Source organism: Trachinotus anak, unplaced genomic scaffold (genome assembly GCF_046630095.1).
Source record: "Trachinotus anak isolate AG129_WGS33_773 ecotype Australia unplaced genomic scaffold, CSIRO_AGI_Tana_v1 ptg000010l, whole genome shotgun sequence".
Taxonomy (NCBI): Eukaryota; Metazoa; Chordata; class Actinopteri; order Carangiformes; family Carangidae; genus Trachinotus; species Trachinotus anak.
This window is the reverse complement of record NW_027273861.1, coordinates 8,717,020-8,733,566: the sequence shown is the minus strand read 5'-3', so window position 1 is coordinate 8,733,566 and position 16,547 is coordinate 8,717,020. Positions and strand designations below refer to the sequence as shown.

Genomic DNA, 16,547 nt, shown 5'->3' with positions numbered 1-16,547 from the left:
GCAATGAGTTGTTTGATATTTGTTGAGTTTATGTTTGCAACCAGATCTCATTCATTTAACAGTGCTTGAAAAAACTCTGCACACTCCTCGGAAGAGGTTTGCACTCAATTTATGCGTCTGCTTTGTCGACAAGCTGTCAACAAGAGCACTCGTGTTTGTCATGCTGGGGCAAATCTATGCAACTCCTACGAATGGAAATGTGGGACTTTAAAACAGTGTCTTTCTTAAAGTACCGATACTAATAAAACTGGGTAAATCACCACAACTGCAGGGTCTTGTGATACCGTGCAACACTGTACTGAATCACTGCTAAAGTCCAAAGTACACTCGTTCCACAGTGCTGAGAACAGAAGCCAGATTGAAGTAGATATTTTGCCAGAAAAGATTACTGCATTCATTTTTTAAAAATTATTTTCTTTATTTATTCTCTCTGAAAGCTGATAACAGTCATGCGTGGGCTATCATTCACTCAACCTACTATATCCAAACATCATTCACGTTTTTAAAGTCCAGTTTTGCACTTAAGTCTTGATGATGGGGTGCATGGCAACAGAACCAAAATGAAACTATTTATCAGTTGGTCATAAAGTGTTCTGAAATCAGACACATCGGTTCCTCCTCTATCATACGGTTGGAACGAACATCTGTCGGGCCCTTCAGTACACAGCAAGATGTGACAGCAGGAAGGGAATCTCATTCATGTCTACATCTGATTGCTTCTTAAGTTTGTCTCAGTCAATTTGTGTGAAGACAACAACAACTCAACTTTGACACATCCCTCTTTCAACTTCCATCAACCCCCTAATCAAAAAAGCTCACTACTCTTAATTAGATATGCGCTCAATCTGTTAGTGCACATTACTGCAGATATGAAGCAGTGGTTATATAAACTAAATAAGTGGCATGTTTGGCACATTTTCATGGTATGTGGGCTGTTGTAACTGTTAAGTCCATCAGTAGAAATCCAAGATGCCTAATTTGATTTGCAGACTTATCACCAGTTCAGAGAGAGTGTAAAAGCAATTCTCATAAAACTGCGAAAATGAGAAGCCACGGAGTATCAAGATGTCAATGTTAAATATGTTTCTGAGCTCATAAGAGAGAGCCCCGTATCTCCAGGACCCCACACAGAATATAAAGGTTAACCCTAACCATACTATACTGCCATACAGTATACTACCATAATATAGTTACCATGCAGAGAAAGTGAGAATTTTAAATAATCCCATGAATGTACATAATCCAGGTTTTTGTACAATAATTAGAGTCTATGATCTTAATGTTACCAGCAGTAAACTGAGGAAAATCAGAGTATTCATTAAATGTTGAATAGGTTTAGTGCTTGAGTAGCCTGTTTGTTGCCTGGTCAGGGAAATGTCAAAAGAAAGATGGAGAGTGTGACCTTGGCTGATTGTATAAAGTGTTTTCCAAGCTTTTGTTTTTTCCAAATAGTTACACACACATCAGCATCCACCCACCTCAAGTCAAACCTGCACAAACACACACACACACACACACACACACACACACACACACACACACAAACATGCATACGTGCACTTCTGCTCAAGGTGACAGCCTTGATAGCTGCTCATACATATTCATGCCCCTTGCATTACAATAAATAAATAAGAGCCTTTTTTTCCCCCCTGAATATTAAATGAAGGACATTTGAACCTTTGGCACCTCACCAACACCAGCCATTGTAGTCTCACAAATGACAGGAACAGCAACTGCACAGAAGTCAGGGATACAAATGTCATAACATTGCCCCATTTCTAAGATTCATCGCACAAAATAAAATCAATCTTTTTTTCCCCTCCACCCTCTTTTCTTTAGCGCTCCGTCGCTGCAGCTGTAGCGGGGACATTTTGCCTCATGCATATTTCAGAAACAGCATATTGTGAACAACACAGATAGACATGGCGTGGTGAAAAGTAACAGCTTTTCCCATAGTTTCCATTTCACTCCTAGTTATTATTTATGGGGACCCTTTCCAAAATGGCCATACAACTATGCATGAAGCTATTTGCTTCAATGATGATGGAGAGGCATCTGTAAACTAACTGAAGGCAATAAGCCTCTGCACACAAGCTGCAGGAGGAAGGGAATGAGAGATATTGAATGAATTATAACATTGTTTCTCTGGTACCACATTCTTGTTTTGGTCATTATACTTGTAAGGTGAATAGTATCTGTCGCAGTGTAAGTCAGCGATGTATTGTAATGGGAAATTAGAACGACCGCCTGGCGGTTGTATGCCTCCGCCAACCAGCCGAGTTGCAGAAAATATATGATCACAGTCTCCCCTTCCTGAGTTACAGCATTGAATAATGGCCAGAAGTGTTTTTGTAGAACATTATGATGTCACAGTGAAGTTGACCTTTGACCATTTGGATATAAAATGTCATCACATCATCACTGTATCCTATTAGACATTTGTTTTAAATTCTGTCATAAATAGCATACAAATCTGTGAGTTCCCTTGAGTCCTTGATATCATCACGTTCACAAGAACTTGAGGTCACTATGACCTTGACTTTTAACCACTGACCACCAGTTCATCTGCGAGTCCAAGTGAATGTTTGTGCCAAATTTGAAGAGGTTTCCTCAAGGCATTACTGAGATATCACACTCTCCAGAATGGGACGGGTGGATGGACAACCGACAAACATAAAGCCTCCGGCCAAAACTGTCGCCAGCGTGAAGGCCTAAAAAAGCACACCTTGAATTTAAAAAGAAATCAAGAGGGAGGATGAATGATGAATAAATTGCTGAATAAATTGCTAATATGTACAAATAACTATGGTACAAATACATATTTATTTTGCTACTCAACAGGAGGCTTCTTTTATAACCTACAGTGGATTAAATGGTCATTACCAGGTCCATGCCACAATGAATTGTCCTTCCTTTCCCAAGATTCTTTGAGTCAGTAACTTTAAAATATATCATCACCAGATGACCCAGCTCAATGAGTGAAATGGGGCCACAAGCAGGTGTGGTCACTTTGCTGATGGACTAATGCTACATGCATGCATCATACCTATGGTGTTGTGAGCTATGGATTCATGGTTGTTCAAGTTTGTTAACAGAAGCTAATAAACAATCTTTTAACAATAATATATTTTTTAGCTATGACATGGCCATGATCATTCGTTTTTTTAACAATTAAGTAAGGCTGTAGTAGGAAACCTATATATTTTGACTGCTTTTTGAGGAGGCAAGAGAATATTTTGTTGAACATTCTCCAGCTATTAATTATTTAGCTGGCAACTGTGCATGCTAACGAGTTTGCATTTGGGGTTTGTTAGGTTCATGTAGAAGCAAGTTTTGCATCATCTCTGAAGTGCACAGTGCTGAAGCTACGGATGTTCTCACCATGACATGGTAACTAGACCAAAGAACTAATTGGTTAGACAGTCTGCATATTTCTCAACTCTGATACAATCTTAGAGGCCTTTGCAAGCTGCAGAAAACATGGGCCCTCGTGTGCATTGATGCAGTCACGGAGAAGGAAATCTACTGGCTATCTTTGACATACAAAATGTACCTATTTACTCTGTGAGGAGTTTTTGCTGAGAACATGAGACTGTTCTGACTGAGTAAGAATAGCATACTGAGCTCTCAGGAAACTTGGACTTTCCCATACATCCAAAAATTGTTTTATTCACTAGTTCATGTATGAAATCAGCAAGCAACGTCTTAAGCAGCTTGTGTCCTGAACATCACACTTACAGTTTTGAGTCATAGTGATTTTATTGTCCTTATTGAGATTTTTTTTGGAAAAAATACCCTTATTTCTACCCACCACTTATTTAATTTGGTCAATTTCTTCTCAAAAAGAAGAACTGGGAAATCCTAATCTGACCAATGAGCTTGCTCCCTGTCATTTCTGAAAAAAACCTGCCTGAGAGGTTGTCAGCTTTTTCCTCTGAAGCTTTCAGCATGAAGCCAGTTCTTCAAACAACAAAGCCAAACAAAAAAAAAAAAAAAAAAAAAAAAGCGGCGCTCAGGAGAGGAAGTACCGAAGAGAACAGGAGGAGTTTACTGCTGAGTTTACAGTTTTTACTCAGGGTGCTTCAAATTCATGAATGTTAGCATCGTGGACTTGCAGCCGGAGGCTAACGTTAGCCGGATAAGCTACACTCTCCATAGAGCAGAGCAGGAGCCTGGACTTGAGCAGCTAATGACTTGTTCATGACTTTGCTGAGCGCCAGACCCGGCGTGTGAACCTCTAATGGGTGAGTACAGGTTTCTTTTTAGGACGAGGGATCAGGGATTTAAATGTACAGCTACTTAATTGTTGCCTGTCGTATGTTGGACAAAATGCGCAGCTGCAGAATCTGTGTGTGTGATGACATGTGGCCGCTGTGTCAGTGATGAGGAGTGATGAGCTGTCATTGATTCATACTGTGTAGACCTATAATGAGCTGTTGTTGTTGTTGTTGTTGTTATTTTTCTTGATGGCTATTTGTTCTATGCTTACTGACACACTGTGTAAGACACCGTGGTGTTGATTTGTCAGTGTTGTCTGGATAAAGTTGTTTCAGATGTTTGATAGTTGCTGTGGTGGTTTGATTCCAGGACAGACTGTTAGAGTAGAGTGATTGACACTCGGGCTGCTGTCTGATGTGCCGATCAAAGACTAGTTTGCAGGATGAGAGTAACATGGTGAGCATCTCCATGGTGGCATAGCCATTGTCTGCGGTGGTTTTACACAACTGCCAGAAAGCCATGATCCAATGTAGGGGTGATATTCTGTGTGTCCAGTGTTATATGGGATCCTGCGGCCCCCTTCAACAAGTTCTATTTTAGGACACGGGACTATGAAATCTGCTGTTAGAGGGCTGCCAAGTTCTTTTAATTATGCTGTGATGTTAAATTAGGTATGTAGGAATAGAACAGGCTGCATGTTAAAAGCTGGCCTCCTGCCCAGGTCCAGTGTCCCCATAGATACATACAGACTACCACTGCTACCAGTTCTTTACAGGGCTTGTTGGCACAGTGAAGTCTTGTGGTGGCAGCTCAATGTCACAATTGACATGTGTTTTGCAAAACTTGCATTATTACCAGATAATACATAGTAATAATACTATGTAATTTCCAGTCAAATGCATTTTCCTTAAAAGCAGACGGCTACCGCGTTGACAGGTGTGTGTGTGTGTGTGTGTGTGTGTGTGTGTGTGTGTGTGTGTGTTCATATGCATGTAGAGGTCAATTGTTTGGGTGCACATGTAGCCTACATGATGGTGTGTGTTTGTGTGCGTGCATGGAAAAGTAAACGGACAAGACGATGCGCGGCCAGATGGCGTGCATGTTGGATCCTCAACACAGGCCAAGGTGTCACCTTGGCCTGGTAATGAGACAGGGAATGGTGTGGTTATCAGAATACACAATATTTTATCAGGTGTGAATGTACATTTTCTGAAGTTTACATTGTTTGAATGTCAAGTTAACACATTTTCAAGGATTTTTGTGTTTTTAGTACAGAAGGTGTTACAATACTAAACATGACCTTATGAAAGCAAAAAACCCCCAAAGAAAATCACATTGACTCACATGTGAGCAGTCTTGAAATAATATCCTAAATGATATTGATACTGAAAATCGTCTTTAGTGATTTTTTTTTCTTTTAATTTCCAATTTAAATATGCCATTTACTTGAATATGGTACTTCTTTTACAGGCAGGGAATGTGTAATGAAATACTAAAGAGTTTTTGAAGTGTGACACATACATGAGTCTGAAAGTCTGCTTATCTCAGCCTTGGATATGCAAAAGGATGCAATCTAGCATCCTTTTGCATATCCAATCCAATACCTTTCCTGGGTATAGTGCACAAAAATGGTGTGCTTGTTGGCTGGACTGCAACACTGGAACCAGTCCCATAAACATGAAAGTCTGTTGCTCACTGACCGACCGATTGAGTGATAAGATTACTCTGGTTGTTGAAATCCCCCCCCCCCCCCGCCAAAAAAACAAACAAAAAAAAAACCTGGTGACAAATCTAACAACTTTTTGGACAAATCATATCGACTTTCTGTAGTGGAGAGTTGCAGTATTAGTGGCCCCATGAGTGTGAGGTTTGGCTTTCACTCCACACACATACCTGGAAATGGCTCCATTAAAATACTGTATATGTGAGCACAGAGAGCAGGAGAGAACCAAACAGATAAAGGGCTGAAACTGGCTGACACTAGGCAGAATGCAAATACGACGCGGCCCAGCCATGTACTAGGTTTTGACCTAGTCTAGTTAAGGGTTTAAATTAATCTCCAAGTATCTCCGAGCAAATCCCAGAGTACAAGTGTAAAAAACAGTAAATAATCTCTTCTTTGTCCACCGTCAGTCTCCTTCTTCCATTCTCTGTTTGTAGTTTACTCACACATGAGCAGATGAAAAGTCATTAGCGCTATCCCGGATTGCTACCTCGTGTCTCATCTGTAATATTTATGTGCTGCACTAACAAATACAGAGGCATGACAGAACAGCTTATTGCCACAATGAGAAGTAATGAGATGTAATTTGGTGTTGCACAACTACATAAATCATTTAAAGCCCTGCAGTCATATTCACTCTAAAGGTGCTCTGTAATGGACCAAGCCTGGCATTAATCGATGTCTCTCTTTCTGTCTCTCTGCTGCTCCCTGTCTGTTTACTCTGTAGATCCAAACTCAGTTTTTAACTTATTTTTTAATTCACATTAGTCATTTTGGGTATCATATTATGGATTATTGTGTTTATTGAATAGAATGACTTGTTTCAGAAGACCACCAGTGGTGACATTACCTCATCTTAAAAACACAAAAACACGTCTTTCACAGGAGCTTTCACTGATCCAGCACAATAATAACGCAATGACAGATGAGCGGTGACACAAAAACACACAAATGAAGACTCCACCATGAAATAACTTGATTGTAATTACAAGGGTAGAAACTGAGATTTATTATGCTAATCTGCTCTGTGTATCAGCTTGAAAAGAAACATGACAATCACAGCTGTAACAGTACATGTGAGATATGAAAAACGTGTAGTTCTGCCAAAAAGGAAAATGAAACACTGGTTTTTGTTACAGGAAGATGCCAAAATAATTAAAATCAAGCAACTTATGTAGACAAGCTGTAACACACATATTGCATCACAGCACCGCATGAGGTCACTAGAAAACAGACACATTGAAATGACGATTGTCTAAATGAAATATATGGCCACTGACCCTTTAATGATGGGGAGTAAAAATATATAGTAGAGAAAAAAGGAGCCAATCTCCTAATTATCAATTTCATTCCCATACCGTTGGCAACCTAACGAACGAAGGGGTTTGTCAGATGTTTGATGTGAAGTGCTACGGGTTACTGATCAATTACACCCTGATGTTCCAGCCTGGTTGAGGCTGGCCAGGCAAAAATGAACAGCAGCAAATGAGACCAAGGTTACATTACCTCCACAACAAACTATCCAGCTGATGCTCATTTTTGTCACGCACTGAAGTGAAGTCCAGACAGCAGCACTGGCTTGTAGCCCGTAGGCTAATTCATTTTGAATAGCACAGGGGTATACATATATACGCTCAGCTGGCAGTTTAGGTGCACCAAGCCAATACTGATGCTGTCTAATACAGCAGCCCTGCATCAAATCCTCCCGTCATGAAGGGTATGATGCTCGCTTTTTATAGAAATTGTTTTAGAGAGGTGTTGACTCAACAGTATGATAATTTCGAGGAGGATGTTGAACTGCATTGTATTATGCAGTGAGGTGCTTCTGTTGTTTAGCCCACCCTCCCTGATATAAATAACAGAGACAAAATAATAGAAACATCTGTCCAGTTGATTTTTTTACGGAGTTCAGTGGTTTCATCTCACTTGTTAACAACCACAGTTTACTGCTCTGTAGATTTTGCCTGATGGACTGTTACAGACTCAGCCATGTGAACTTGCTTACGGCTATATTGGAAAATCCCAGATAAAAAAAGACTGAATGTTCAGTAAAGGTAGCAAAGTTGGATATGATGGTCTGAGCTGATATTTGATGAGCATGCATGAAACAAGTGAATGGATAAGTGACAAAATTTACTGATTATCAAAAAAATCTTTTTTAAATAGACAGACAAAAAACATACCAGTACTATTTTTTTAAATGTATTTTATATTCTCGACTGCATGACAGACAATAGCTTTACCAACTAAAGGGGCACTTCCCTAATTTTAACTTTACTAGTCATGGGGAATAGTAATTAGTTGGTAAAAATAGTTGCAGATGTCTTCTGAGGCTCAGGTGGGGCGGAGAACCTGAGAAAATAACCCTGATGATATTCTGCATTTTTAGCCATGTTGGTGGGCTGGTCCACACTGAATTCTTTTCAACATGCACATGGTGGATTGGCAGAAATATTTTTGGGTACAGTGGTCCTCAAACTATGTCTCCTAATGACTTTGGTGATCCTCTGACTTTCCCTCTAGTGCAGTCATGAGGTTGAAAGTTTTGAGTAAAATATCTCGTCAGCTATTGGATGGATTGGAATAAAATTTGGTTCAGATATTTTTGCCCCCCTCAGGATGAATTATAATTACTTTGGTGATCTGCTGAAATTTCCTCTGGGACCATCATCAGGTCAAATTTTGAATTTATCCAGTAATTTGGTTTAGGAACTGCAAAATGAGTCAGCCTCAGCTGTACTTTGTGTTTAGAGCTAATTAACAAATGTTAGAATTGTCATTGCAAGCCTATTAGCATGGCGATGCTAGCATTTATCTCAAAGCAGTGCTGTGCCTAAGTACAGCCATTTGCACTACAAACTGTGCTGTGGAGTTTGAAAGATATGGGCTCAATATTAGGGAAGGTAATGAATGACACTATCAAGTTGCATTATGGTGTAAGGATTTAATGTTTTTGGAGCTTGACCCAAACCATCGAACCTCTTCGAAATTAATTTAACTCTTACAAGTAATGGATGAGGTAGTCTTTAAAATTCAAAGGTTATAGATGAGGTTATGATTGAGGCCATGGTCGTGGATGTAGGATTTATGTAAAGCCTGACAAGTGCTGCCTGAGATTCAAACTCAGAACAAAAAGTCTCTTGTGCACTATTGCCCTGAGATGACCAGCACCAAAGCCTTCAGGGGTCAAGCTGAGTCACTGCGGGTCCTCTGTTGTCCAGGGTTTCAATCATTTCACCGAGCCTCTACATATTATACTGCATTCCGAATTTGCTTCCCCTCTCTTTCGCTCTCTCTCTCTCGACCTGTCTCCCTGTCTTTATCTATTTCTCCAGAGAAATTTATTAGGAAGTCGACATCATTAAGTACCTTGACTCATGTGCTGCTGGGCTTTAATGTTTAATTTCACACCAAACGAGGGGAGGAGGACGGGGAGGAGGAGGAGGAGAAGGTGGAAGGAGGAGAGGGTAGAGTATCACACAGTTGGATATGTTGGTTAATTTTATGTGTGTGTGATCACACATATAAATAAATCCATCATTGTGAGGACATTTTCGGGGCGTGTGGAGGCTGCAGCTGTAACACAAGTGCTACTTCTTTTTATCTTACGAGATATCCCTGTGTACTGTGTCCTTGCTACCGTGCATCATTTTGGGTATCAAACCTTTTTGCGCTGCAGAGGAGGTACTCAGCTGCGTGCAGTCAATCCTGAAGCATCAACAGCTGTGTTCAATTAAGCTCCCAATGCTTCAGTTGAGGCTGTCGCTGGAGCGTCAGCGCTCATGTGCTGCCCACCTCAGGTTAGGACCTGCTCAGGTAAAGAACCAGCGACCTGTGTGACTCCATCGAGCAAGGCCACCGTAAAGGGTGCTGTTTACCCTGAGCATTGAAACGCCATCCGTACTTTTAGGGTTAAGGTTAGGATCAGGTTTAGGTTAAGGTTGGGGTTAGGGGCTGGGGTATATGTTATGTCAATGAGTCTTACAGCTAACTGAAGACAAGAATGTGTGTGTGTGTGTGTGTGTGTGTGTGTGTGTGTGTGTGGGCGTGTGGGCGTGCATTTCTGTACGTTTGCTCATTAGTGTAAATCCAGTAATTAGCCTCGTCATTGCACTGAGTCAGTGGCTCTAATTGGACCCTTAAACCTACTGCCACTCAAATGTCTCGATGTACAGCAAAGATGCTGCAAACACACACACACAAACACAGACACAGACTGAAAAGCTCTCTTCAAGATAAATAGTGTACATGGCCCAGTGTGCTCAAAGTTGATGTACTCAATATTCACTCATTGCCAATAACATCCACCCTCTCTCACACATACACACACGAGGGGACACAACCGTTTTGCTTTGAACGCTGTATCAGACATTAGATCTGAATTCAAGGGCTCTGTGTGTGTGTGTGTGTGTGTGTGTGTGTGTCAGCACATTGGAGACAGCAATAGACGCCTCAGCAGCTTCAGATACACAGCAACTGTCAATAACTCATCACTTCTTTCATTAAGCATATTGGCAGCCAGTCAAATAGGCTGTGTGTGTGTGTGTGTGTGTGTGTGTGTGTGTGTGTGTGTGTGTGTGTGTGTGTGTGTGTGTGTGTGTGTGTGTGTGTGTGTGTGTATGCGCAGTCTGTCCTTTTCCTGCTTGTTCAGTAACTCTTTGGATGTGCTGTTTTTTGTTCATTCAAGGCCCATTTAACCAGTAAACTACTGTGTGTGTGTGTGTGTGTCATGAAAGCCCACGCAGATAGAAACATCCAGGAATGAGTCTCAGTATACAGTGTGTGTGTCTGTGCTGACAAGTAAAAGCAAAGGTGATGGATAATGTGCGGTTGTGTGTGTGTGTGTGTATCCAGAGGGGGAATTGACGTAGGCGGGGGAGATGAGGTATGAAGAGACCACTGGTAAAAGGAAAAGGTGGAGGTGGAGGCTGAACAGAAGCTAACATGATCATCAAGAGACGAGCAGTGAGGTAGTGGCAAAATAAATGATCTCCAGCCAGTGATCATCTGCAGGAGCCTCGGCTTTGTGGAAAACGCACACATTTAAACATGAGACGGCTCTATTACTGTGGTCTTCCTCTGACCGTTGCAAACAGCACTCTGGGGTTTTCTTGAGCTTGAAATTCTCTTTGCCATGTGATATTTTGGTGCGCGGGGCACAGAGCACAGGTAGGAGGAGAGCCACAAACACGTGGCAGATTCATTCAGATGAGGCAACACAAAGAGAGTTGTCTGTGTTTTGGTAACTGGGTTGTTAGGTATCTGTGTCTGTAGCAAACCCACTGTGTTACAACTAGCACTTGGGTTATTTTGCCAGCAAGATCACTCTAAATAGGAAATGTGCTGAAATAATGGAATAATGATTAAAAATGTCAGCAAATAATGTTGATTAAAAACTCTTCAGACACTAGATGCATTTAGATTGGCATATAGTGTTAGAGTATTGAAAATGTAGTCTGCAATAATCTATTGATATGTATCTCTTGGCAGAATTAATTAATTTATAATGAATTTATTGAAATGAATGAAGCTGCTGCTTTGTACTGAATGCAAAGCTTCTTCTGAAGCTCATTAAGTATCTGCAGCATCTGATATGTTGACAATAATATGATGATAATGATGTGTTGATCCTGGCACGTAGTGATGTTGTCCACGGCATAATGTTTACCTCGATTAAGTTATGTGCAAAAACCTCTACACATATCAGAAGGAGACAGAATAAATCGTGCTGATACAAATACACAAACACTTTAAGATGTATATTATTATATATTATCTGGTCTCCATTCATGACAATGACGTGTCATTTCAGAGTGTCTGTTTCGGAGCTGTGACACCAGTGATGTGATTGGTGGATTTACGAATGACTCAACCTCGTAATCTATTGTCCACTTTTACACTTAGCACTGCTGCACATACCTGAACCTAATTAGTGGGTGCACTTAGAGACGCCCAAGACCTGTGGCTGTGCACTGTGTTTTGCGCTTGCACCATTAAAAGAGAGCCCAGACTAGTTATTCACAAAATATTGGCATTGGACCTTAAGAAGTAACATCAGTCAAACCATAACTTAAGCCCACAGGGGATGAAAGCCTGTTCTATGACTGTGACCAACCTTTGTTGTGTTACTCTTTGTAATCTGATTTTTTACCCTTATTTATTCATCTCTCCCTGAGTACTGACAAGGCCTTTTGCATGCTGTGCAAGTATAATATCCCCGAGGGCTGAAACTCAGCCTGTGTGGTCATTGTGCAATGTCTAAAAGTTGCCGTCCGAACACAAGGCGAGTTTTTCTTCATCGCTGAAAAGCTGACACTTTTCTTAAAGCTTCAAGGTTTTTCTCCGATGGGAGCGATATATTGATGCCACAAGGGAGAGGCTGCAGATGGACAGGCACTGCAGCGGCTGCCGGCAACTCAGGGATTGTCAGTTAGGTGGAAAAATAGAAACAAAAAAAAAAAAGAGGATGGATGGTGTTGATTAAAGCAAGAGACTGAGGGAAACAGAGTTAGGAGTAGAAGTAAGGCTTCATAAAAGTGTAGAGGAAATGTAAATGCCCACAAATATGAACCACCTACAATCAGCCGTAATACACGATGTGCATTATTTCCCCGTATTCAGCTGAAGATTGTGAAGTCTTAGCTTTTTTTTCCCCCACAGTGTGTGTTCTAGATGTTAAACAGATATGTGCACTTGGGTCTGTGTTTCATGCCACGTCTCTCTCAGATAGAGCTCGCCTCGCTCTCTGCTCAGTCCCAAGAGGTTGAGAGACATGCTAACTTCAGGTTAAAAACCTTGGCAAGCATACATGTATTTACATAAGCACATGCAGCAGCACAGTTCTGTATCTGTTGTGCTTCCAATTAGACGGCTTTTAGTAAATGTACCAAGAGCAGTCTATTAGATGGTGTTTTTTTTTTTGGATTTACAGATGGTTGGATAGATGGAACTCATTGTTGTGCTCTAGGAAAAGCATACTGATTTCTTATTCACGTGTCTTTTATGTTTGTGTGTGTGCGCTCATCGGCTCTCCCATGTGCAGCCTCTTTCTAGTTTTCCCCAGTGTGCTCCCAGATTAGGTGCTTCCACCAGTTAATGTAGCACATCAATAATTCTATATGGGGAAATGCAGGGAGCATAGGGAATGGGAGAAGGTTAAGGAAGTAGAACAAAGCAAGAGAGGGAGGAAGGCTTGATCTACGATCTTAAGATTGTTCCATCTGACACCATTTACCACCAACATCTTTCAAGTCTTCCAGTCCTCTGATGTGATTTCATTTAATTATTTCTTGACAAGGCCCAAAGCAGGAGAACATCCATGGTTTACTTTACAGCTGAGGCCATGAGCTTCAGAGCTGCTTGGTACACTGTATAGAGTCTGTGTGGAACACTACTGGAGGCCCTGACAACCATATCCTGGTTCCAGACCAGTTGTTGCACAATCTTAAGGTAACTGTTATTAGCAAATGCTAGCACAGGGTCAGTGTCAACTAAAAATGACATGGGGCGGATATGTCACTTGGTAGTGACTCGTTAGGCCAAAGCAAAATAGCCCTCCCTCTAGGAGAGAAATTGGCCAACATGAACACAACGTCATGCTGAATGGGTGAAGTGAAAGGGAACAGGTTAGGGTAAGCATATGTTTCAGGCTCAAATATCAAGTATCAGCAATGGTCCATGTTAGCAGACATCTACAGTATGTGCAGCCAATGTGGAAACGCAGTCACAATGCTGTGCACATCTGTGTGCAGTGTGGAGTCTGCAAAGCATGTTTTTAGAATTAAGATCTGTAAGGACCCTTGTAAATTATTCATATCATTTCTATATTTGTATACTTCAGTGAGCCCTTATGATCAATATGAAAGCATAAGAATTTATTAAGTTTCTCCACTCATTCATCATTATTATTATTGTTATTATTATTATTATATCACTGAATTTGTTATTTATGTAGTGCTTGTTCCACATTTGAGTTGCTGCTCTGACGGCTGGATGGATGTCAGATCAGGGCAAGTTCATACAGGTATATGTGTCCAAAAAAGGGAACTATATATACATGAAACACATAAATATACAATGAAACGCATAACTTAACATGTCTTATAATGAAGTATCAATAGAAAGAAACAGTCCGGAGATGTGTATTTCTTACCAAGAACCTGGTCCAACACATGTGTGTTACACAATTTGAAAGCTCCACGATTGATGCCCATGATAGAGATGTGTTGAAGGAGACTCAAATTTGGTGGAAAACAATGCGAATGAGAAACAGGGAGAATAGATGAAATAAAATGAGACAGACGTGAGAGGTAACGCAACCCCCCTCTGCACAGCTGGGCTCCCTGTCATGTAGGCCCGTCACATGGGATCTGGCTAGAAATACTAGTTCCCTCTGTCTACTCCAAACAGAAAATAGGCCACATCCTGTTCAACACAGCCATTGCATGCCACTCTTTCACAGTGGAACATAACACATAAAACACTATATAGGACAGAACGACACAGCTTCAAAGAGAATTGCTCAGCGCGTTGGGATTGCATCAGAAGATCACTTGTTACGCTGTATGTGCATCCACGTGTTGTTAGTACTTATGGATTAAGGCTGTTTTATGCAGTTTTAAGGCTTTAATGGTCTTTTGAGCTGTGTTGCCTTGTTGGAAAGTTACCTGTACTTAACTCAAGCTGTTTAAGCCAACTGTAGTGCCTGAAGTGCTAGCAGTTGTTAGAAGGTGTGTTAAACCCTCCAAAACCCCCAGGAGGTAATGTGGTTTTCTTTCAGGACCAGACGTTATGAGATTGTTTTCTTTGAAGTGAATAACAGCATGTGGTGATGCTCATGGTGTTTTCAAAGCTAATCAGCTTATTTTTTCATATATAATTTAGTTTCAGAGGGTTTACTGAAAATACCGATGTAAAATGAACACCCACAGTCTGCTGTAGTCTGCTGATCAATAACTGTTCGAAAAATGATGAATCTGTAGCTGTTACTTGTTAAATTGTCGTCTCAGTTTGAATTTTTATTTATTTATTTATTTATTTTATCCTCAAATGTTTTAATGAAACGTTGCATACACTGGGTTTTACAAAAATGGAGACGAGATGTGTAAAATAAAAAAATGAGATAAAATAATAATATGAAAATACCATTAAGGTGTTAATATACCTGAAAATCAAAAGGAATGTGTGCTTATACATCTGACCCACTGATTGCCTATGAATAGTCTTTGACGTATAACTTTCACTTTCAGCAAATTACAAATAGAAAATATGTCATAAAATTTAATTGAAAGTGTTTCTCAGAACATGTGTTTACGTTATGATCCTAATGATGATTTCTCAGTATAATGGTAATAGGACCTTAGCCATCCAGTTTGAGTGATCTGATATTGGGGAAAATATATTTCAAGCTGCGGACCATTTATAACAGTAACTGTAAAAAATAGACTGGTTACAACATAGACATTTTTGCCTGATATGACTGTGATATTAGATTGATAACAGCTCTGTAATTTCAGACAGTATACATCTCACTGAGCTCCTGTTGCATATGATATGATAAAATTATCTACTAATAATCATCATAATTCAGTTTTGCCCTGAGGATTATTTTCCCTGGCCGGGTGTCTCCACATGTGTCTCCACTTTACTATTTGTTTTAAATGATATACATCTAAGTCTTCCTTTCAAATAATATTTGTCATTTCAAATGTTATATATGATATACATATGACATATACAAGGCAAAATACAATCCATACAATGTCTTTTTAATGCCATTGTGTTCTTTCTGTTCTGTCTGAAATATGAAGTGGTAAACTCACTTATTGATCAGCCTTTTGTCACCGCAGCTCTGAGATTGGTTCCATTAAAGGGTGGATGAAGTGATTGTTGGAGCAGAAAACAGGAAGCTGTATGAGGACTAATTATGAACTGCTCTGAAAGCAACTGCAATTTAAACGAGAAGGAGTCGGATTAATTTAAACATAGATCGAACAGACAGACTTGTTTGAATCTGTCTTGTGTGTATTTGTTTGTTTTCACTAGCAGATATGATGTTGGATCCATGGTGGGTTGGCTTTTCATTTGTTTGAGGAAGGAAAACCTTCAAATAAACCAATCTGAAGGAGGGGAGCGACTGGAGCTTTTAAAATGATGAGTCAGTAATGCAATATGCTTGTGCCTTCAGGGCCAGAACGGTTTTGTTTTCTTTGGCCTGGATGTTGATCTGGGAAAAGAGGGTTTATGTCTTTCCCCTTAAAAGTTGGCTGTGGTGATTTTTTCAGTGTGTCAATTTATTTTTTTTTGTTCTGTAGTTTCACTCTCTCTGGCAATGACACCACAGAAGCCAGGTTATAGAATCACAAAGTAGGAGTTACTTTAGGTATCCAAGTCTCTGGAATTTAAACACACAGTATGTAACTTCTGCTGCCTGGGGTCTCTCAACCAAAACACTCACTAAAGACAAAGGTTGTTGACATCATGAAGTAGTCTGGGTTCGTGGGAGCTGTTGTCTTCGCCACCAGTGCCGTCAGTGCAATCAGCTACTCTCGGTTAGGATTCCTTCAATGTTAATTGTTCAAGAGGTTTTTAGCAGGAGCCTAATTAT

At 40.3% G+C, this 16,547-nt stretch overlaps 1 protein-coding gene across 4 annotated transcripts in view; it reads left to right on the top strand.

Annotated features, from left to right (window-relative positions):
* Positions 1 to 16,547, top strand: part of nlgn1 (neuroligin 1) — a 328,004-nt gene that overhangs the window by 44,687 nt on the left and 266,770 nt on the right. For 2 of the 4 annotated variants that reach the window (XM_071487328.1, XM_071487327.1), the window contains exon 1: positions 3,912 to 4,244. The exons of the other annotated variants lie outside the window; for them this stretch is intronic. In XM_071487328.1, the coding sequence (XP_071343429.1) occupies positions 4,241 to 4,244 (4 nt within the window). In that variant the 5' untranslated portion in view covers positions 3,912 to 4,240. Of the gene's footprint in view, positions 1 to 3,911; positions 4,245 to 16,547 lie in introns of those variants that run through there. 4 annotated transcript variants of the gene reach the window in all.